Source organism: Macrotis lagotis, chromosome 2, assembly GCF_037893015.1.
Source record: "Macrotis lagotis isolate mMagLag1 chromosome 2, bilby.v1.9.chrom.fasta, whole genome shotgun sequence".
NCBI lineage: Eukaryota > Metazoa > Chordata > Mammalia > Peramelemorphia > Peramelidae > Macrotis > Macrotis lagotis.
Window position 1 is genome coordinate 240413763 of NC_133659.1, and position 23410 is coordinate 240437172.

At 42.4% G+C, this 23410-nt stretch overlaps 1 protein-coding gene across 1 annotated transcript; it reads right to left on the reverse strand.

The window, feature by feature from the left end:
* Positions 1–738: 738 nt before the first annotated feature.
* EPHB4 (EPH receptor B4) lies at positions 739–22890 on the reverse strand. Its single transcript, XM_074225367.1, has 17 exons — positions 22227–22890; positions 19263–19333; positions 17415–17702; positions 16621–17017; positions 15419–15574; positions 14640–14972; positions 14122–14246; positions 13611–13776; positions 12158–12260; positions 11888–11952; positions 11431–11544; positions 11007–11254; positions 9685–9900; positions 8960–9109; positions 8155–8348; positions 7770–7925; positions 739–2409 (listed from the first exon to the last, which is right to left on the reverse strand). Exons 1-17 carry the CDS (start codon positions 22276–22278, stop codon positions 2280–2282), a joined length of 2964 nt encoding a protein of 987 aa, XP_074081468.1. The 5' UTR covers positions 22279–22890; the 3' UTR covers positions 739–2279.
* Between the last annotated feature and the right edge of the window lie 520 nt (positions 22891–23410).

The window sequence follows — 23410 nt, forward strand, 5'->3', positions numbered from 1 at the left end:
TATCTATTCAATCCACTTGTACCTTGTCTTTCACTGGGCCAGCTTCTTTGTTTGGATGATTTCTCTATCCTATGTTTTCCTCTATGTAAGACTTTCACTTTTCACCAGGAACTTGAGTTATTTATCTTTTTTAGGCAAGAAAATAGAGTTGTGGGAAGAGTAGCAGGAAGACACCTGGATTAAAAGAACAAATAGGTATATATGTAGAGAGGAAACTTGTGTATATGTGGGTATACTTGCTGGTGTCTAGGAGAGAAGTACATATAGGGCTGTCATAACATTTGACAAGGAAAGTGGAACTCAAAAGCTCATTCACCTTCATAGTGATTGCCCTGCCCCTCTCCACACTGCCCCAAAGGACTTCATCAGTGGCATCCATTCCCAAATGTCATTGTAGCTCTGGATATAGAAAGGAGTGAGCAACAAAGGTAGAATGACTGAACAAGAGAATACAGTGAAAAACAGTCAGATATAAGTGATAGAAATGAAGAGAGAAAAAGAGAAAATGTTAAAGTGGGAATGGTCCCCATCCTTTTCTCCTTGATCATGGCAGACTTGGGGGAGAGGGGTATTAAGAGAAGAAAAATCCAGACAGGGTTTCTTCTTAAATAGATTGATCTTCCTATACTCAATGGGGTAAAGGAAAGGACAGTTCAGGAAGCTAGAACAGGGATTGACTACCACCACCACCACCCTACCCCACCCACCACTGCCCATAGCCTTCTCCCCTTCTCATAACTGTAAATTCCACCCCCCTCATTTCATCCCTTTTGCTCCTTCCTGGGAGCAGCAAAACCCAGCTGTTACCATCTGGGCCTCAGCTGTCTTCCTACTGCCTAAAACCCCTACTGTAGCCTGGGATCCCCCCACACACACTTTTCCTCTTTCCCCTTCCCTCCAGGGTTTGCTAAATTGGACTACCAGGACCTATATTTCTCCTCTATTCTCTCACAGGATTCCTGCTGGGACAGAGGCAGACTGGGGCAGAAGGAGAGATAGCCCCACCCTGGAGATGCCCAGGGCTCTTGGCAGTAACAACTGACGCTTTTAAAAGCATCTGCCAATGACTCATTCACACAAACCCAAGTACCCTGGGGCTGGGAACCCAAGAGTTCTATTCCCCTAGAAGATCCCTATCCTCGAACATTTACAAATGAAGTTATTCTTTCTTCTCTGACCCAATAACTTCAAGGAGCCACATTTAGCCCCCAATTCTTCCCTATTCCTCCATTTAACTTTTCTTTACTTTCCCTAGACCCTAATCCTCTTAGAATCCAGTGACTTATAGGAAGTACCAAGAATCCACCATTTCCTTAGTTTTCTTTTATTTATACAAAAACCCCCAAACCCTCAACATCTTTATAATTTAAGAACCCCTCTAAGGAACTTTTGTCAGTCAGGGCCCTTCCCCATTGTCCTCTTTGGGCAATCTCCTTATAAGGCAGAGCCAGAGTCACATGTCCCAACTTCTGGGATGGGCTGTGACAAATGCATTGTTCAAGAAATCAAGCAGGTACACTGTGGTCTCCTATCTAGGAGATAAAAAGAGGAACAAAGGGGATAGATCCCCCTGAGACTGTAATAAGAATTGGGAAGAAATAGAAAGATGAAACAAACAAAAACAACAACAACCACAAAACCTTCAATATGAAGGCAGCAGATGTGGGGTAGCTCCATTTACAGGGTAAAAATGAAGTGGGATGATAGTATCTCTAGAAGCATAACAAAACATTAAAAAATGATGTCATATGTAACACCAACATGTTCACAGTTGACTCCCTGCCTCCTGTGACATCATTCCGCTTCAGATATCAAGGCACTGCCCCTCTGTCCTCTCTTTGGTCGGTGTGGGGTATGCCCCTTAAGGATGGGAGAGAAGCACCTGAGGAGTCCTGTTAAAGAATGAGCAGGACCCTGAGAGGGAGCTATACTCACCCCTCTCTCCCAACCACAAGGTAGAGAGCAAGAGATAGGAGATTGGAGGTATACATTCCTCACTTTCATTACCTTTCCCTCAAGTGATAACCACTTATGAAGGAAAGACTGGAAGATCCTGGGAGAAGAGGAAGTGTGCTCCAGGAATTCACCTTAAACAATTCCATGAGACTGAATTCCCAAATCTGATCTCTCTAGACTTCCATTCCCCATAGGTTCAAAGTGCAATCCAGCAGGGTTAAGGACTATGATGGGACCTCAACTCTGCTGGGGAAGAAAAGCTTAGGAAGCCTGGGCTTCCAGGAATATGAGCTCCTGGGGAGGAGCAGCAGAAGAAGCAGGGATCAGTATTGTGAGGCTGGTCCTCCTGCCCCTCCTGGGGCTGCAGGCTTGGCCTGTGATCTCATGTGTTGGACGCTTGATAGTATTTTCTTCTGATGTCCAGCCAGAGTGACGCCAATGCGGAGTAGATCTCTAAATGCAAAGGAGAAGAGGTCATTAGGTCATCTCATAAGATCTCAGGGTTGAAAGGACTTCAAAGTTTATCTAACCTTTAAGTGTAAAGGAATTCCCTTTACACTACAACAACATATGACTCTGTCTGAGGACCTCTAAATCTACCCACTCTCCCCTGAGGCAGTCCTTTCCACACCAAAATAGTCTAATTATTAAGAAGTTTGCATTGGGTTGAAATCTATTTAATCAAGTGTCAGTCATTGCTCCTAGTACTCTCTTCTGGTGCCAAACAAAACAAGTCTAATTTTTTTTTTCCTGTGACATTTCATCAAACACTTGAGGATATTCCCCTCTTTTGTCCCAGGCTAAACAACTTCAGTTTCTTCAATAGATCTTTATATAACACCTTTAACATCACACTATCCTGGTTGCCACTCTCTAGAATTTTCTAATGTGTCAATCTCCTTCTTTAAAAGTCCAAGTTTCTCTAGGAGGGATGGGAATTCAGGGAAGCCTGGAGGGATTTGCATGAACTGATGCTGAGTGAGATAAGCAGAACCAGAAAAACATTGTATACCCTAGGAGCAACATGGGGATGATGATCAACCTTGATGGACTCACTCATTCCATCAGTGCAACAATGAGGGACAATTTGGGGGTATCTGTGATGGAGAATACCATCTGTGTCTAGAGAAAGAACTGTGGAGTTTGAACCAAGACCAAGGACTATTACCTTTAATTTAGGGGGGGAAAAAACTGATATCTTATTGTCTGATCTTGCTATCTCTTATACTTTATGTTTCTTCCTTAAGGATATGATTTCTCTCTCATCACCTTCAATTTGGATCAATATATACCATGGAAACAATGTAAAGACTGGCAAATTGCCTTCTGTGGGGGTTGTGGGGAGGGAAGTAAGATTAGGGGAAAAATTGTAAAACTCAAAATAAATAAAATCTTTATAATTCAAAAATAAAAGCCTTCATAATCAGGCCCCACCTAACTTCACAAATTTATATCATATTCCTTGCCTTCATTCATTCTATGTTCCAAACAGGGCTGCTATTACCCCATATAACATTTCATCTCTAGCCTCCTCAGTGACTTTACAACAGTGTTCTATCATGCTAACAATACTCCCTCCTCATCTCTGCCTGTTAACTAGACTTAGTAGAATTCCTAGCTTCCTTCAAAACACAGATTGAATGCCACATCCTACATGAGATCTTTTCTGATATGGATGTTTAATAAATATTTATTAATTGATTGCCTTCATTCATTTAAAAAAAGTTCTAGTTTCTGATCATACCCTTTGACCCAGCAATTCCAATACCAGACCTATACCCAGAAGAAACCATAAAAAAAATGGGAAAAGTTCCACATGTTCAAAAATATTCATAACAACTCTTTTTGTAGTGGCAAAGAATTGGAAATTGAAGGTATGCCCATCAATTGGGGAATGACTGAACAAGATATGGTACATGAATGTAATGGAATACTAATGTTTTATGAGAAACCAAGAATGGTCAGACTCTGGAGAAGCATGGGACGATTTACAGAAACTGATGCTGAATGAAGGGAACAGAACCAAGAGAACATTGTATACATTAACAACAACATTGTGAGATGATCAACCTTGATGGGTGCAGCTCCTCTCAGCATTTACAAGAGCTAGAACACCCTAGGAGACCAGCTATGGATAATGCTATCATCATCCAGAGGAAGAAAAATAAAACAAAAAACCCCTCCAGAATCTGAATGAAAACTACATTCACTTTTTTAAAATGTCCCTTATGTATATCTTCCCTATCTCATGATTTTCTTTCTTTCCCCTTAATCCTAATTCTTCATACCAAAAATGACTAATCTGTAAACATGCTAAAGACAAATGTGTATATACAATACTCACCTGCCTGTTTGCCTATAAGGGGAGGGGGGGTGGGAAGGGAAGATGGAAGGAAATTATGTAACTTAAGAATATGCATATGCATGTGGATGAATGTTGAAAAACTTTCGTAACATGTAATTGAAAAAATAAAATATCAATTAAAAATAAAAAAAAATAAAAGTCCTAGTTTCTCACTACATCTATGTGCTTTCTTGGGACTAGAAAGAGCCAAGCAATCAGCTTGGGAAGAAGAACAGAAGAAAAGAAACAAGTATTTATGAAGCACCCACTGTATGCTAGGCACTGTACTTACTGATTTTCAAATGTTGTTTCATTTTGTACTCACAATTCTGGAAGGTAGCTCATTTTATTGTTGAGGAAACTGAGACAATAGAAGTTAAATGACTTGCTCATGGCTACACAGTTAGTAAATATCTGAGGCTAGATTTTAAACTCAGGTCTTCCTGACTCCAGGGGTGAGAGGGTGGGGTTAAAGACACATCCAGTCTCTGAGGTGATCCTCAAAAGGAGAAATGGGTAGAAGCACTGCATGAGCAAATACACCTATTGTTCAGCGCAACCTTCCCATTTTACAAATGAGAATAAGGTCCAGGGAGATGAAGGGACTTGTCCCAGAGGTAGGAAGTTGTACCATTGACAAATCTGGGGCTCTTTCACTGGTGAAAGGGAAAAGAATCAACTGCACTTCACACAGGCTCTGCTTATTGACCCAACTAACTATCTGGAAAAGGGAAAACCAAAGAACAATTTTGCCTGACTCCACTGGGGACTGAAAGAGAAGACAGAAGGGGAGAAATAAAGTTGAGACTAAAAAATGAAAGAGCAAAAGAGAAAAGAAGAAATATGAGGGGCAGAATCAGAGAAAAGAAAATAGAGATGAGTTTTTGTCCCAGTTCTTTCAATACCGATGACAATTTGTTTCCTCATCCATAAAATGAAGGGGACTAGACTTCTATAACCCAAACTGAAGAAAGACTATGGAGAAAGAATGGGGAAGAGAAGGGAAAGATGGGTAACAGAGAGACAAGGGAGCAAAAACACAAACTGAGTTGTGTGTTGTGACATGAAAGAACTTCAGATGTCATCTTACTCAATCTTTCTATAAAATATGAATCCTATTCACAGTTCTGATAAATGATTATACTTAAATATGTCTGGGGGGGGGGCAGCTAGGTGGCACAGTAGATAAAGCACCGGCCTTGGAGTCAGGAGTACCTGGGTTCAAATCCGGTCTCAGACACTTAATAATTACCTAGTTGTGTGGCCTTGGGCAAGCCACTTAACCCCACTTGCCTTGCAAAAAAAAAAAAAAGTTGTCCAGAGGAGTGGCTAGGTGGTCCAGTGTATAGAGCACTGGCCTGAAGTCAGGAGTACTTGAGTTCAAATCCAGCCTCAGACACTTAATAATTACCTAGCTGTGTGACCTTGGGCAAGTCATTTAACCCCATATGCTTTGCAAAAAATACCTAAAAAAAAATGTCCAGAGACAGAACTTCCCATTCCACCAAGGACAGCCCCAATTATTGAGAAGTTCTTTCAAATCTGTCCCGCCTGTAAACTTGCATCCTTTAACCCTAATCCTGTCTCCTGGGATCACAGAGAACAAAATGAATTAGATTCTCTTTTAAATGACATCCTTGGAGTTACTTGGAGGCTATTATCATATCACCTCTCTCACTACAAGTTTTAGATAGCCCTAACATTCTTTGAATGCCCTGAGTTTGAATCCCCTCCCCATCATGGTTATTCTTCTCTAGGACAGAAGAGTGAGAGGCAGAGGGAAAGGGGGACATAAAAGAGAAAAAGGAAGATAGAGATAGGAAAAAGGAGAATGTACAATCAAGAAGAAATTTAAATGGAACAAAAATAGGTCAAGAAAATAGGTCATATTTATAAGAATATAACTCATTCTCCAATTGATAGTCAACGGATGTAAATAAGTAGTTTTCAGATAAATTAAAGTTATCTATAGTCATATGAAAAAATGCTCTAAATCACTATCAGAGAAATGCAAATAAAAATTACTCTGAGGGACCACCTCACACCTATCAGGTTCACTAATATGACAAAAAAGGGTAATGATAAATGTTGGAAGGGATATAGGAAAACTAGGACACTAAAACACTATTGGTAGAATTGTGAACTGATCCAACCTTTCTGGAAAGCAACTTGCAAATATGCCCAAAGAGCTATAAAATCAAGCATTCTCTTTGATCCAGCAATATCACTACTGAATCTGTATCCCAAAGAGCTCATTTAAAAAAAGGGAAAAAGACTCACAAGTACGAAAATATTCATAGCAGCTCTTTTGGTAATGACTAAGATTTGGAAAATGGGGAGATGATCATCAATTGGGGAAAGGCTAAACAAGCTGTGGCATATGAATGGAATGGAATATTATTGTTCTATAAGAAATGATGAGCAGCTTCAGAAAAGTCTGGAAAGACTTACATGAACAGATGCTGAGTGAAGTGAGCAGAACCAGAATAACATATACACATTAACAGGAAACTTTGTGTTGATCAACTATGATAGACTTAACTCTTCTCAGCAATACAATGATCAAAGGCAATTCTAAAAGACTTGTGATGGAAAATGCTATCACATCCAGAGAAAGAACAATGGAGTCTGAATGCAGATCAAAGCACACTATTTTCACTTTTTTAAATTTGTTTTTTGTTTTTTTCTCTTGGTTTTTCCCTTTTGTTCTGACTCTTCTTTCACAGCATGACTAATATGGAAACGTGGGCAGTTAGGGGGTGCAGTGGATACAGCATTAGCCCCGGAATCAAGAGGACAGGAGATCTGGCCTTGGACACTTGACACTTAGTAGTTTGTGTGACTTTGGGCAAGTCATTTAACCCTGATTGCTTCACATCCAGGGCAATCTCCAGTTGTCCTGATTCCTATCTGGCCTCTGGACAAGATGGCTCTGGAGGAGAAAGTGATGCTGGTGAGTTAGTACAGCATTCCCGCACTGAAATCCAATTTGCAGGCTTGTCATGGCATCATCTACCTGATTCACAGTCTTCTTCGAAAATGAAGAACAAACAACAATATGGAAATATGTGTAACATGATGGTGCATGTATAACCTATTTCAGATTATTTACTATCTTAGAGTGGTGAAAGAAAAGGGTAGAAGTGAAAAAACTTTACTGAAAACTAAAAAAAAAAAAGAAAGGAGGCAGTAGCAGATCACTTTAGGCAATTTCCACTATGATTCCTAGATGTTCAGATTTTAAGGTTTTTGGAATTTCTGCTCTTCTTTTTTCCTAATCATAGGGTTGATGCTATTATTGGATTGTTCTTGTGGGGATGCTGTTTAAGCAATTCTCTCCTCAAAAAGGAAAGTTAATACCACATATAGGTCAATCTCACAGAACTCTACCCATCCTCTCTGAGCCTCCTCTTTTTTCCCCCCAAAGCCTCCCATAGTTGTTGCTTTCCCAAACAGGCCCACAACTCACTCTGCTGAGATCTGACTGACCAGCTCAAAGGAGCCAAACCCAGCAGCTGCAAAGCTCTCTTCATATCGACCCATCTTGATTGCTCTAAGCCACTCGCCCACTGAGCCAAAGGCTGAGAAATGAGGCAACCGCTGATCCAGGAGAGGATGTGAGGCCCTGTGGGGCAAACAAGAGGTATAAAAGGCTGAGCTTATTAGCACTGGGGGGTAAAGAGAAGGAAGGGGCAGAGAACAGCATGTTAGAATATTGCTGAATGGCCACTTCTTGGGAGACAGACAGAGAATGGTTCTATACAAGATCAGCAAAGCATCCTGAAGGAAGAAGATTCTCCAGTTGTCATGTAGAATGTCTGATGGTAGTCTCCACAGAAAGCCAGAGTACTCACCCACCATTCTCCCGGGCCACAATTTTGAGACTGGCAGGATTACGAATCAACTTGTCAAGGGCACTGACCACCTGAGGAAAGCGGGGTCGTGCATTTCGGTCTTTCTGCCAGCAGTCCAGCATGAGCTGGTGCAAGGAGGTGGGACAGTCTGAGGGTGGGGGTAGCCGGTAATCTTGCTCAATGGCATTGATGACCTGACAGATAGGAGGGAAAAAATAGTCAAGAAGTAGTGAGATCAAATGAGCAGTGAATACTTTAAATAAAGATTTCTTATAGTAGATTCAGGAATGGCAACCAGATTGTCCATGTATGACCAATCTATGTGTACTCTTTGTTTGGGATGAGTTATAGGTATGGAGAGAAACCCTCCAAAAGTCTACTATGGCTTTTGAACTATGGTCTAGATATAAACCCTTTCTTACCCTGTGCTCTAACCTGTTTCCCTAAAGGAAGTTTTGTTACTACTTTTATGATCTTAAGCAAATAATTTAACGTCTCTAGGACTCAGTTTATTCATTTGTAAAATGAGAGGGTTGAACTACATAATTACTAAGGTTTCTTTCAACTCTAAATCCTATCCATGAACCTCTGAAGATTCTTTCCTAACCCTAAAACCAAAGATATCTATCCAGCCCACCTCTTTTCAGTGAAGAGAACTCTGGAAATTTCCTTCCCTTCCAGCTTAATAATGGTGGATGGATGGATGGCTGTAGGAGGGAAAGAAATCTCTAGGGAAATTCGGTATAATTTCTTTTAGGGCAAGTAAGACATATCCAGTGGGAACACCTTGAGGGAAGGGACTTACATCCTGGTTGCTCATGTCCCAATATGGACGTTCCCCAAATGACATGACCTCCCACATCACAATTCCATAGCTCCAAGCATCGCTGGCTGATGTAAATTTCCGGAAGGCAATGGCCTCAGGGGCTGTCCAGCGAATGGGGATCTTTCCACCCTGAACAAAAGGATGAGAAGGGAAATGTGAGAGATGGGTCCAGCCCCAGCTCTTAGTACCTATACTTGACTTGCTTTCTACAACCCAGATATTCATCTTTAGTTCCAAGCCTCTTCTTAGAGAGACTGTCTGGAAGAGCTAGGAGAAAAAAAATTCAACTTGGAGCCTGGAAACATTGGTTAAAATTCGGCTCTGGTAAATATTCCTGTGACATTTCTCTGAGCCTTTCTTGTCTAGAAAATAGAGCTAATACTTATACTATTTACCTTATAGGATTGCTGTGAAGAAAGTGCTTTGGTAAGCTTTTAAAATTCTATAAATTATGATTTGTACCTATTATTAATATTACCTATTCCCTAACTCCAGTTCAAATCACCAAACCCAACCACATCCATACAGGCATCCCGTTTTCTGTTTTCCATCTTCTCAGGTGTCTCATAACATCTAGGTCTTGCTCTGAACCTAAATAGCAAATCTCTCAGTCTCTGATCCCATTTTTTCCCCCTGGTTCTCATTCCCTCTCATTCTTGCCTCAAATACACCATCATCCCACCACCTTCAACTCTTCCACTTACCAGAGAGCTGGTATAGGTGGGATCAGAGGAATTCTCCTCCAGGAATCGGGAGAGACCGAAGTCAGAAACTTTGCAGACCAAGTTGCTGTTGACCAGAATGTTTCGAGCAGCTAGATCTCGATGCACATAACTCATTTCCGCTAAGTATCTCATGCCTGAGGCAATGCCACGAAGCATGCCCACCAGCTGGATGGCTGTGAATTGTCCATCATTAAGCTGACAAGCAGAAAGGAGATTTTGGGAGAGGGAGAAATAAGTCAAGGAAATAATGGACCAGAGGAAATAGGACTTGACAAGATACCCACCTATCAGTCCCAACTCTTGGAATGAATATTCCTATATCCTATACAGAACCTGGAAATCCATGTTCCTCTTAATTTCCTTTGGGACCCACCCCCAAAATCCACCTCATTTAAGAATACTACCCCAGTTGATTCCAGCTTGATTCCTTTCTTACTCTGATTCCCTTTCAACCTAGATATTGCGCTTGTTAGAGACTTGTACAATTCTCTAATTGTTCTCTAGAGAACAAAATAATGCCCTAGATTTGAAGTTGAGGGACCTAACTAACTAGAATTAGTTGAATCCTAACTAACCTTAGACTGATCATTTAATCTCTTTGAACCCTAGTTTCCTCATTCAAGAAGGAGCTGGCCTGGTTCTAGATCTTCTAAGTGTGTATATCCTATCTCATCCCTTAGTACACTGCACCCAACAGATATTCAGTAAATATATCTGCTAATTACTCTATTAAAACCTCTTTATATATATGTGGTATCTTGCTGCAGTTTTAAACTTAAAAAGTTTCATTAAAAAAACTTTACTAATAGCAGCTTCAACAAGCTATTAAAACTGTACTAAGGGGTGGCTAGGTGGAGCAGTGGATAGAGAACTGGCCCTGGAGTCAGGAGTACCTGAGTTCAGATCTGGCCTCAGACACTTAATAATTACCTAGCTGTGTGGCCTTGGGCAAGCCACTTAACCCCATTGCCTTGCAAAAACTGAAAATAAAAAAGAATAAAGAAATGAGTAAGAAACTATAGAAGAAAAATAAGGTTACTATCATGTGACCTGCGGCAAGTATTCCCTTCTCTGGGCCTCAATTTCTTCATCTGTAATGACTAAATTGGTCTATAAAGTCCTTTACAGCTTATACAGCTATACAGCTTTACAGTGGGAGGGGTTTGGGAAGTTAGAAGTGGAAGGAAAGAAGTCAGGCATCTTACCTTTGATGTCTCATTACACAAAGAAATATCCTATTCTGGTTCAAGAGAACAGCAATGGGGACTGGAAGGCTAGGAGGACAAGGAAGTAGGACTTACCCGAAGGAAGGAATCCAGTGCTCCATTCTCCATAAATTCAGTTAGGATCATGACAGGTACGCTATTGGTGACTACACCCTCTAGTCGGATGATATTGGGATGTTCAAATTGGCCCATAATGGAGGCCTCACTCAAGAACTCTCTTCTCTGCCTCTCTGTATAGCCTCCTTTTAGGGTCTTGATGGCCACATAACTTTCCTTCTTTCCTGGAGTTTTCAGCCGTCCCCGACATACCTCTCCAAATTCCCCTGTGGAAAAGAAAGTGATGTGTTTTACTTTCCTCACCACCAAGAACCTCACTTTCCTATATACAACCCTTGGCTAGAAAGTCTTAAAGCCCCACAGCATTGCAATCCCTCCCCTATATTCCTATTCCTGGAAGAAGTATCCAAGGACTCTGAACCCCAAATTTTTGTTTTCTTACCTGCTCCAATCACTTCCTCAATCTTGACATAGGATACATCAATCTCCTTTGCAAATTCTTTCACAGCCTCATTGGGGTCTTCATAAGTGAAAGGGTCGATGTAGACTTTCGTGCCTAGAGGGTAGTGTGGGGAGCCATCAGAAAGGGACACATTTATTCAACTGTTTCCCTCAAGTACTCTAAAACAGTATCACAGAATTATAGAGCTGGAAGAAACAAACTAGTTCAACTCCTATTGAAACTGAAACCCAAAAAGTATAACTGACTTGCCCAAGGATGCACAGAAAGAAGAGGCAAAATTTGAATCTAACTCTAAGACTTTTCCATTAATATAAAATGCCTCCAGGACTCCAGATATCCTTTTTTACCATTTCACTACTCCTCTTCCCCTCAAATCCCAATCTCCTTCCCAAGTCATGGCCTAAAACTCAGGTATCTAGTTATACCATGCACACACCATGCCCGATGAGATATTGTCCATGCTTGTCGGAATATTCAGCATCCCTCCCGATGCTCTGTTTCCTGTAGTCAATGGGAAAAGGTAGAGGGATCAAGAATCATGTTTATCTCTCTCTGTTTCACATGGGTGGAAAAAGGATCATCAAAGGAACTCCATAGAAAATCCATGTCCTCTTTCCCACTTATCACAAATGCCATCTAACTTGCCCTCAATCCAGGAATAAGTGATTGTCTCAGGTCATGAAGGATGGGAACTTCTGGTTCTCACCTGAGGCAGAGGACTGCGATGACAATGACCACTAGAATCAGAATAACCCCCACAGCTGCTGTACCGGAGATTAGAGCCAGCTGGTCCCTCCAGTTCTCATTCTCTATTTTCAGAAAGAACAAGTTTGGGGAGTCAGAATGGGCAGGACTCTTAGCAAATTTGTAAGAAGGAATATTTGGTTTATTGATCTTTCTCTTCTTCCTTCCCCCTCCCTAACACAGAACTAAAGAAGGAAGGTGTCTATGGGTTTGGCTATCTTTAGAGACTGAAAAGGACATAAACAGAGCAAGAAATCTCAGTTGGAAAATAAAGATGGATATGGGTTACAAGGAAAGATGCCTCAGTTTGACTAAAATGACAAAAAAGGAAAATGATCAATGTTGGAGGGGAAACTAATGCCCTGTTGATGGAATTGGAAACTGATCCAATCATTTTGGAGAGCAATTTGGAACTATGGCCAAAAGGCAGTAAAACTCTATACCCTTTGATCCAGCAATATCACTACTAGGTCTGTATCCCAAAGAGATCATAAAAAATGGGAAAAGACCCACATGTATAAAAAATATTTATAGCAGTTTTTTTTTGTAGTGACAAAGAATTGGAAATTGAGGGGGTACCCATCAACTGGGGAATGGCTGAACAAATTGTGGTATATTATTGTGATGGAATACTACTGTTCTCTAAGAAATCATGAGTGTGCAGACTTCAGAAGTGAATGGAACCAGAGAACATTGCACACATTAATAATAACATTGTGTGATGATCAACTATGATGGACTTAGCTTCTCTCATCAGTTCAATGATCAAAGACAATCCTAAAAGATCTGTGATGGAAAATGCTATCCATATCCAGAAAAGGAACTTTGAAATTTAAATACAGATTGGATCAGTCTATTTTTCACTTTTTAAAACTTTTTTACTTATTTTTTCTTTTTCTCTTATTTTTCCCTTTCAGTTCTGATTCTTCTTTTACAATATGACTAATATGGAAATATGTTAAACATGATTGTACATGTATAACCTATATTAGATTACTCATTAACATGGGGGAGGGGAGAGGGAAAAGGAGCTAGAAAAATATGGAACTCAAAATCTTACAAAGACAAATGTTGAAAACTGTCTTAGCATATAATTGAAAAAATAAAATAACATTCAAAAAAATGAAAAGTGGCTGTCAGAGAAAAATGGTAATATAAAATGGTCAGGATGAGACCCAGTGTAGAGATAATAATTGAGAGCCCAGGAGACCCCCTTTTTTTTTTTTTAAACTTTTGAAAGACAATGGGGTTAAGTGGTTTGCCCAAGGCCACACAGCTAGGTAATTATTAAGTGTCTGAGGTGGGATTTGAACTCAGGTACTCGTGACTCCAGGGCCGGTGCTCTATCCAGTGTGCCACCTAGCTGCCCCAAGACCCTTTTCTAAATATGTTCCTGACCCCAGTGTAACTCTCACCATCCAGTTTGGTTTGGCTATCATGCTCACGGCCAAAGGGTCCATAGCCAGCCTCAGATCGTGCTCGAACTTGGACAAGGTAACTGGTACCCTTCTTCAACCCTTGTAACTCTGCTTGGTTTTCTGATGTTTTTAGGAAGCGTACTCCACTTGGTCCTTCTACACCCTATCCTCAGTGAGGGAGAGAGTAAAGATGGCTGTGAGTTAGAATTTCAGGTTCTCTGTTTAACCCCCTGATTCAGCTTCCAATCCTTTCCCCATTAACTCTCATCCCCTCCTTTAATGGTATCCCCTAAACATTTTTTTTTACCATTTTTGCTGAACTGAACAACTTGTTTTGATGCTTTGTATCTTATACCTCAAAGAGGATAAAGAGTTCATGTCTTTTATACCTGACACATCTTCCTTACTACACAAACCAATTAATGATGACTGACTCTGTCTTTACAACACAGAGATCTGACCCTGGGTCTGCCCACCTCAAGGACTTCAGTAACTGAATAATTCTCACCTTCTCGTGGTACTTGACCTCATAATCCAACACAGCCCCATTCGATGGATGAGGAATGGACCAAGTCAGACTTAAGCTGCTGGGGGATGAACCTGTCACCTGGATATCTGATACTGGAGGTGGAACTAGAGAGAGACAGGTCAGACAAATTAGGACCCTTCCTCACTACAAATTTGAGCCTAATCTACCAAGAACTTTCCTTGCCCTTCTCAGTCTCTTCAGACTCCCACTGTTCCTATAATCTCTTTCCTCAGCTCTGCCTAGTGTTATGACCTCTCTTCAGCCCCAGGCCAATCTTGAGTTTTCTCTAGGCCTCCAATCTTGAATATCTTTGCACCCCTCTTTTCCTTTATAGCCTCAACCTATCAGACTTTTTTTTGCTCCCCTATGACCTCAGCCCATTTGTCCCTGTTCATCAGTCTTCTATTGCTAGTTTTTGACATATCTCCTGGGCTCTTCATGCCCCACTACATTTCTTATCTATCCTTATTCTCTAGTCCCTAACTCCCCAATCTTACCCTCACGGTCTGTGGTGACATTGACTGCTTCCACTGGAACAGGCCCAAGGGCCACAGAAGATACCCCATTGATGGCCATGACCTCAAAGGCATAGGTAAAGTCAGGACGAAGTCCTTGAACCCCTACCCAGGGCTCAGCCAGGTTTTCAGGACCTGGATCAAAGGTCAGATCTCTTCCACATGGTACACAAGAGCCCCGTGGATGACATTCATGGCAACGAAGGGCATAAGTCAAGTCCCCTCGACCTCCTGATTCAAGTGGAGCACTCCACTCCAGGCGAAGAGATGAACCGTTGAGACGGGCTACTACACTTCGTGGTGCTGAGGGTGGTGCTGAGGAAGATGGGGAGGACAGACAAAGAGAAGTAATGACAGAGGCAAAGTCAAAAGATATCAGTCAGAGAGAGAAATTAAACAACTCACAGAGAGACATAGAGAAACAGAGAGAAAAATATACACATAGCAAAAAAGAAACAAAAATAATCCCACCAGACAAAGACAGATAGAGGATAAAGGGACAGAGACAAAAAGAGTTGGTTTGCTTTCTTATGAAGCACAAAACTTTAAAAGGTAAATGCTTAATAAATATTGGTTGAGTTGAAATGAATGGAACTATAGGAGGTATGTGTTGCTCAATTTTTATGACTGAGGGACAGGCTGCTTGAATCCTGAAAAGATCTGTTAGAGATCAACTTGTTCAACTCCTACCCCTTCATTCCCCACCCAATTTAAAAGGTGATGCCAAGGGATCATCAGATTTCTGGGCCCCGATTACTTACTAGTACAAGGAGCTCCCAGAGGGTCTTTGGGAGCCCGAAAGTAGCCATTACGGCACTGGCAAATGGTCGAACCAAAGGAATTGGACTGGCTATTAGCTGGGCATAGCTGGCATGACCCATCTCCTGCAAGAGGCTTGAAGGCTCCATGCATACAGGCTGTGGAAGAAAAGTGACTAATCACCAAAACCATTTTCTACTCCCAATACAGTTCGCCTGATTCCAAAGATTCATGAATACTAGCCAATAGTAGAAAAGAGAAAGGAGAGGGTAAGGAACCCAGAGAAACAGGGGGAAGAAATTTTCCTATAAAAAGAAAACATACACTTAACCCCATTTGCCTTGCAAAAAATCTAAAAAAGAAAAATAACATACAGACAGAAAGGAAGAAAAGAAGTCAGAGGTCAAATGGAATAAGCCAGACCCAAGAGACCTTTGTCCCCTGACCTCAAACCTGGTCAAGCCCTGATGAAATTCTTTGTGCCTTAGGTTAAAATTCTCAGAGGCAGGAAAAAGAATGAAAGAAGGTAGTTGAGGTTTGAGAAACAGACTAAAGTAGAGAAGGGAGAGATTAGAGGAAGATTAAAGGTGACTTAGAGGCATGTAGTTTGAATCTGACTCAGACACTGACTAGCTGTATGGCCCTGGCACTTACTGTTTCTCAGCTTCTTTATCTATAAAATGAATTTAATAATGACTCCTATTCTGAGGGCTGCTGTGAAGATCAATTGAAAGAATAGGTATAAGATACTTTGTAACTCTTAATATCCTATAGAAATATATTATTTATTATTATTATTATATTATTATGATAGATTATGGTTGAAGAATCAATGAAATGTGGAAACATTGGAATTTCCATTTGCTCAGATTGAGACTATGGAAAGAGAGCAGACCTCATGGGATAGAAAGACTAGAAACCCTGAGAGAGGAGACCATTAGATATAGAAACAGAAGACATGTAGGAACCAACTAAAAAGGAAGAATTCTAGAATCGTAGAATATTAGAGATTGTAAGTTTTAACCCATTCATTTTACAGGTGGGAAAGTACCTTCCCCAAGATCCTATAGCTAATAAATAGTACAGCCAAGACTCAAAATCCAGGTCCAGTTCTCTTTGTACTATAACACATTGCCTGCCTATGGAAAAAAATGAACTGAGAGTCAGGGGTTGGGGGTGAGCAATACATGGGAGCGACTCTCACCTCGGCACTTGGTATTCTCTTCAACTGCTTCATGGCCTGCAGCACAGGTACACCCAGTGACTGGTTGCTCTGCCCACTGGCCATCTTCCCGGCAGTAGAGGCTAGGACCAGGGCCAGAGGCTGGGACAGCATCTGCCACACAGCTCCCAGCTACAGGCACTACTAGTTCATGAGGTACAGTCTCAGGGAAGTGGGTCAGGTTGACAGTCAGCTGGGGACACTTCTTATAGAAGAGGTGAAGGGATAATAGGGCCATGCAGGCACCCTGGTCTTGAAAGGCCAGGTAGAAACCAGCCTTGGTGAGAGGGCCCAATCTCAGGGTCTTCACATTCACCTTTCCAGTTGCCTCACTCCCTGGACGCTTCCGAGTCAGATGTTCTGCTGCAACTGTGTCCACCTGTCCAGGTTTGTGGAGGAGGCAATGTTTACTATTTTCTGTCATTTTCCCCAAGACCCATATATACTATTGCCAATGCCCAGTTCTTCTCTGAGTTCTCCCTAGGACCCCATTCTTCTTCTATAGTCCAAATCCCTGGTTCACTCCATTCTCTCTTGTTTTTCTCCCATTCCCCTCCCAGACTCTAGATTCATCTTCATCAGCCCCTCCCATCCAAGTCTTTATTCCCCTCCTAAGACCAGGGTACCCTACTTCTCCACTCCCCTAGTTTTTCCCTAAATAAAGCTCTATTTAGAAATGAGAGGTCTGTTAATTTCATATAGTTCCCATCTTCTCCCCCATTCCCTACTTGCCAACTTATTCCCCAATCTTTGTGTATGCTCTAGCATCTAGATACCTTGATATAGGGGTTCTCCATCCAAGAGGGCAAAAGGGCAGTAGCAGTGTCAGCATCACTCTCATAGTAGAAAACAGTGAAAGTTTCTTTGCAGGCACGCCCAGCCCGGGGCAAGGATAGGCATTCCAACATGGTAAACCGCAAGGTAGCATAAATAGTTCTTGCTCCTTGCCGGGGCACCCAACCTGTTCGAAGCCAATGAGGCTGCCCAGGGGGCCGTTGCACGTCACATACTTCATAAGTCCGAACACTATGTTGTTCTTCATCCAGCCCGCTCAACTCTTCCCACTATTCAGAGAAGAGGTACTTTGAGTAGAGACAATGGGAATATGGGAAAGGGAAAGGTACAGAAGTGGCAAAGAAGAAAAACAGGGCATCTCCTCAGATCACAAGGTAAGGAATCTGGTCTAAAGGTCTATGCATGGGAAGATAGTAGCAGAAGCCAGGATCAAATGTTCACTTATAAGAGGTTAGAGGGCTAAAACTCAACAATTGAAATTTCAGGGCAGGTTTGGTGAGCCTTAAGAAGGGAGGTAAGGAAGATTGAACAAAGGAAAGTGAAAATTGGGAGAAAAGAGATACTATGGGTCAAGCACTGTTAAGCTTTGGATTAAAAAGAAAAGCAAAAAAAAAAAGTCTCTGATCTCAAAGTAGCTCATGGTCTAAAGGGAGAAATAACTTGAAAATGCCCAAGTAAATACAAGATGCATTCAAGATAAATTGGAGATAATATCAGAAGGAATATACTACCATAGGCTACCATTACCTGGAAAGGCTTCCTGAATTAGATGGGATTTTAGTTGAGATTTAAAAAAGCCAAGGAAGTCAGGAGGCAGAGATGAAGAGGAATTGTATTACAAGATTGGGGATAGACAGTAAAAATCCCAGAGTCAGGAAATGGAATGTCCTATGTGAGGAAAAGCTAGGAGACCTGTGTCACCAATTCAGAGTATAAGGAAAGGAGGTATAAGGTACCAGATGACTGGAAAGATAGAAAAGGGGCCAAGTTATTAAGGGCACTAAAAGTCAGATGATTTCATACTTTATTCTAAAGGTTATAGGGAACCTTTGGAGTTAACTTAATAGGTGACACGATCAGACCTGTACTTTAGTGTAGCAAGTCTAGAGTCAGGAAGATCTGAGTTCAAATCTAATCCTAGACACTTACTGCGTAACCTTGGGCAAATCACTTAATTTGTCTTAGTTTCTTCAACTTGTTGTAGCAATTATAGATTGTTGTGACAATCAAATGAGAAAATAATTGTAAAGTACTTAGTGCAATGCTTATCACATGGCAGATGCTTAATAAATACTTCCTTCTTTCTTCAATTTGACAGTTGAGTGGAGGATGGACTAGAGCAGGGAAAAGCTTGAGGTAGGAAAATCAACCAAAAGGCTATTGAAATAGTTCAGGTATGAGGTGATGAGGGACCACACCAGAATGGCAGCCCTGTGATTGGGGGGAGAAAAGGGATATATACAAGAAATGCTGGGAAGATAGAATCAATAAGACATGGAAACAGATTAAAAATGGGGGGTGGGGTGGAGAAGAGTGATAAATTGAGAATAATATCTCAGCTCTGAAGTTGGAAACCTCAGTGACTGGGGTTAATTTTGGACATGTTGAGCTTGACATATCTAAAGACATGGCCATTGGAGCTGTGAGATTGGATCATCAGGTGACAGTTTAGACATGGACAGATCTGAGAATTATTTGCATGGAGAAAGGGTAAATGAGTGAAGGAGATCATCAATCAAAAGCACATAGAGGGGGAAAAGAAAAGAATATCTATGATTAGGGAATCCTTTTCCCACCTCCTTCCATGTCCCTGGTCCTGGGCTTCTTACCTGTCCCTCCACCTGTGGATAAGTAACCCACTTCAGATCTGCTGTCTCCAGTTTTGTGTTCAGGAGAGTCTCTAGGAAAGATAGAAAGGCAAAATCAAACTTAAGGAATCTGAGGGACAGGAAAGATGAACCACTTATCTCTGCTCTGTGAAGGTAAAGGTTCTGAGGTTACAAAACCTCACAGTCTGATTTAAGTGAGGTTTTCTTAGACGAAGAAAATAAAGTTCCAGGGTGGATGTGGGAGTTAATCCTATTTCCCCCTCTCACTCTCCAGTCTTCTTTTCTTTCTCAGGCTGCCAGCTCCACCCCAATAGCTGGCAAATAGCTGGTTCATCTCCTGAGGGAACCCCAACATCCTTGTCTTCTTCCCTATATTGGTGTATCATGGTAGAGAGCCTTCAAGTCTATATAGCAGCAAATTAGAAAGGTGCTCAGCAAGGATCAAACACCTTCACCCTCCCAAAAAATCCTTTAAACATATTGCCAGAGTCTAACATAGATGCTTAACAAATGTTTGTTGATTTTAGTTAAATCATATTAATTCACTAACACATAAAACCTTGAACCCTCACTTATAGGGCAAAGAGTTGGTGAAAAGGGAACATCCCCCTCACTCTTCTCTCAGGACCCAAATTCCACCTTCATAGCCTGCACTTCTCTCTCCTCAGTTCCTACTCCCCTCCCAAGATTTAGACATTCCATCCTTCAGACAGTAGTTCTTCCCTTTCAGTTACTGCTCCTTCAACTGGAAACTACAACCCCCCCACCCCCACCCCAAAGTCTTTCTCCATCAGGATCAATTCTCATTTTCCAAGTAGGGCCTAAATGCTTGAATTTCACACCCTGGTCCCCCTATTGGGGCCTCACATCTGGATCTGGTTATGGGAAGGAAAAGGGGAGGAGATGAGGAAAGCCCCCCTTTCCCCACACATACACACCTGGCTTTGCTTCTGCAGCCAGGAGGGGAGGTGGAGGCGGGGCTGGCGGAAGGAGGAGATTAAGAGAAACTGCAGAGCCCTAGGCTGGGGAGGGGAGGGAGGAAAGGTAGGGGAGGGAAATCCCCTTTGAATTGTTTGGCTAGTTAAGGCAAAATGCCTCCAAGGGTTCTGGGAAGAGAGTAGAGGGTGCAGAAGTTAACTAGGCAATTTGAGAGGCAAGCCACCTGAGTCCAGGAAGAGGGACAGAGCCTGAAGGAGAGATGGAAAAGGTGAATGAGATAGGGTCTTTCCTTTCACTCAACTCTCTTCTACCAAGGAAAAGGATTACTCTCTCTGGCTCTGAGTCACTTGGGAGCCCCCACCATCCTAAGGCAAAACAACCCAAAAACCCTCCAGAGATGGTTGCAATATTAAAGAAAGCTGGACACAGGTTCTGGGAGGTGGATTGGAGGAAGGTAGAGGTCTCCTCCCTCCATTGTTCCCCTCAGAATGAGATTTTCCTGTCTCTGATTTATACATAATGTCTGTCAGTAATTTTCTAACTCTATGGTATCTCATCTTCAACAGTCTTTGTCTATGCCTCAACCTCTCTTAGTTTTGTAATTTCTCTTCTCCTTTTCACTACTTTCTCTCCATTCTGTTTCCCTTTCCTATGTTTCATACATCTCAACCCTCAGTTCTATTCCCCTCTTTCATCTACCATTTGACTATATTCCTTTCATCCTTCTGTTTCTTTCTAATTCTTCAATCCCCCTTTTCTTCTCTTCCCCTCTCTGTTCCTTTCTCTTTCACTCTTTTCTCCTTATTTCCCCCATGAGTCTTTTCCCTTTCCATCCTATTTTCTAGCCCAGAAAGTTTATCTTCCCTCCTTACACTTTTTTTGGCCTCCACTTCTCTTTGATCCATGGCCCAGTGCTCTGTGTTGCTTAGCCCTAAGAGAAACCAGGATTTTCCAAATACCTTTGATTCTTCCCCTTCACCTCCTCCATGGCCAACTCCCCAGAGACCCTCTTTGATTCCAGGCAGTGAAAAGAAGGGAGGGGGAGCTCAATGAAAGAGATCAAGGCAATAGGAAGGATTTTTACAGGGTTCTTGCCTCCTCCTCCAAAAGAAGGGAGGGTAGGAGGGAATCTAAAAGACAAAGAAATTTGAAGAAAAAAAAAATACAGAATAACCAGAAACTGATGGCTGAGTGGTAGGATTAATTAGCACAAGTTTTGGGAATTTGGGGTGGGTACTGGGGTAGGGTCATAGTAGATTTTTGAGTTCCAAACACTGATTGATGAACACTCTTTAGTGACAAAGTCATAGAATATAAATCTGAGAAAGGTATTAGTGTAAGGAAAGAATTCTAGTCAAATCCCTTCATTCAAGACCTAAACTGTGTAGAAAAAAATCTTAAGGGGTGTGAATGTGGATAGAGCTAAAGTTCTGGGATGCTTTGGAGCCTAGGTATAGAAGGAGAGTGAGTGGAGAGAGCTGAAGTTTCAGGCCTAGAAGATCAGACCCATGGGGGGGGGGGGGGTTACTCCCAAAATGAGGAAAGTTATTGAAAGCATTATTTGAACAACAGTTGGGGTTCTAAAGTGTGATCCATTTGAGGACGGGTAGAAATTTGGGAGGAAGGGCTATACAGTTTACTCACATGTATAGCAAATATAGGAGTGATAGAAGAGAATAGATTTTAGAAAAGTTTAAGTATAAGGGGGTAAGGTAGTAGGGAGGGGAGAAATAAAGGGGCTTGGAAGGAAAATTAGAAGGCTGGGGAAAGATCCCAGGGTAGGGATTCTACTCCTTCTTTGCAAACAAAAGAAAAATCCACTTCCCCGCTGGGCAGCCTACCTCCCTCCCCCCCTTCTCTTTTCAACCCCCCCCCCCATCCACAACCTCCAATCCAGATCCTTTTCCCCAACCCAGAGGCAGAAAGACTGGGGAAGGGGTGAGGAAAGAATCCACCCCTCATCTCCTGGCCCAAACTTAAAACCTCTGGGAATCAGGAAAGAAAAGTTGCTCCAAACTCACCCACCTTCTAACGCAGAAGCCAGGGACGCCCAGCAGAGCAGCGCTCGAACCTCCATGGCGCCACCAGGTTCCCAATTAGATCCGAGTTTGGGGGGCGCGAGCCCCCCCAGGTCTGAAACCCCCTGATTAGGAGCGCAATTCTTGCCCCCCGCACCGCTTTCTTTGCTCGCAGGCCTTTCAGTAACCCACCATAAAGGGGGAGAGCGAGGATCCAGAAGACGCCCCAGGTCAGAGCTCCGAAAGTGTTTTTGCTTTTCCTCCCAAAGTGGGGGTATAGTCTATCCTCTCGGAGTTTAGTCCAGAAAGTGTGGAGACCATAAGACTCTCATAAGTTGGGGCACAGTCAGAGGTAGGGTTGGAGTTGGGGGATCTCTGGATTCTTGGGATCCCGCCCTGGCTGGGGGCGGGGTGCTGAGTCCAGGTCTGGGGCCTCCCCTGGCAGAATCGGGGGGTACTGCTAGATCTCCCTCTCCCTTCTCTCCAGTCACTTTGCTCCCACTGGGCCCCCAGAGTTCGCTCCCGCCAGTAAGGGAGGGTGAAAGAGAGGAAGGGGAGCAAGCAGTAAGCTGGGGCCTGAACCGGGGCAGGATCTGGGACTGGTACTGGGGCCCGAGCCAGAGCCTGGGCTGAGGAAGGAGGGAGAGAGGAGGGACTGACGACCAAGGGAGGAGAGGACTGGCTGGGCAGGACCCCAGGGAGAGAAGGGGCAGGACTGCCCGGATTGGAGCCCGCTGATTACTGAATAATTCATGAGGAAAGTAGAGTTGGGAACTAAAGGGGAGGGGAGGGGACATGTAGGAGGAGCCGGAAAGTTGGGAGAAAGTTTGGAGAAAAAGAAAGAGGGGAGGAAGGAAAAGGAGGAAGCAGGGAATGGGGGGGGAACCACTGTGTTGTGAAAAGACACTTAGAGACCCTTGGTGGAGGCAAAAAAATCGGGAAGCACTGAGAGTCAAAGGTTAACGGAGAATACAAACTAAGAACCAGCATTCACAGAAAACCATTCAATGCAGAAAATATGCACAGAAAAATAGTCATTGCCATCTATCCAAATCTAAGAGCCTAATAGTCTCAGATGTCATACACCCCTGGGAGGGAATAGAAATTGGTCCTATATAGGCAATTCTGAGAAAGGTTGTTCAACATTTAATTCAATAAACTTTGACTTGGTGTTTACCATACTAAAGAAGC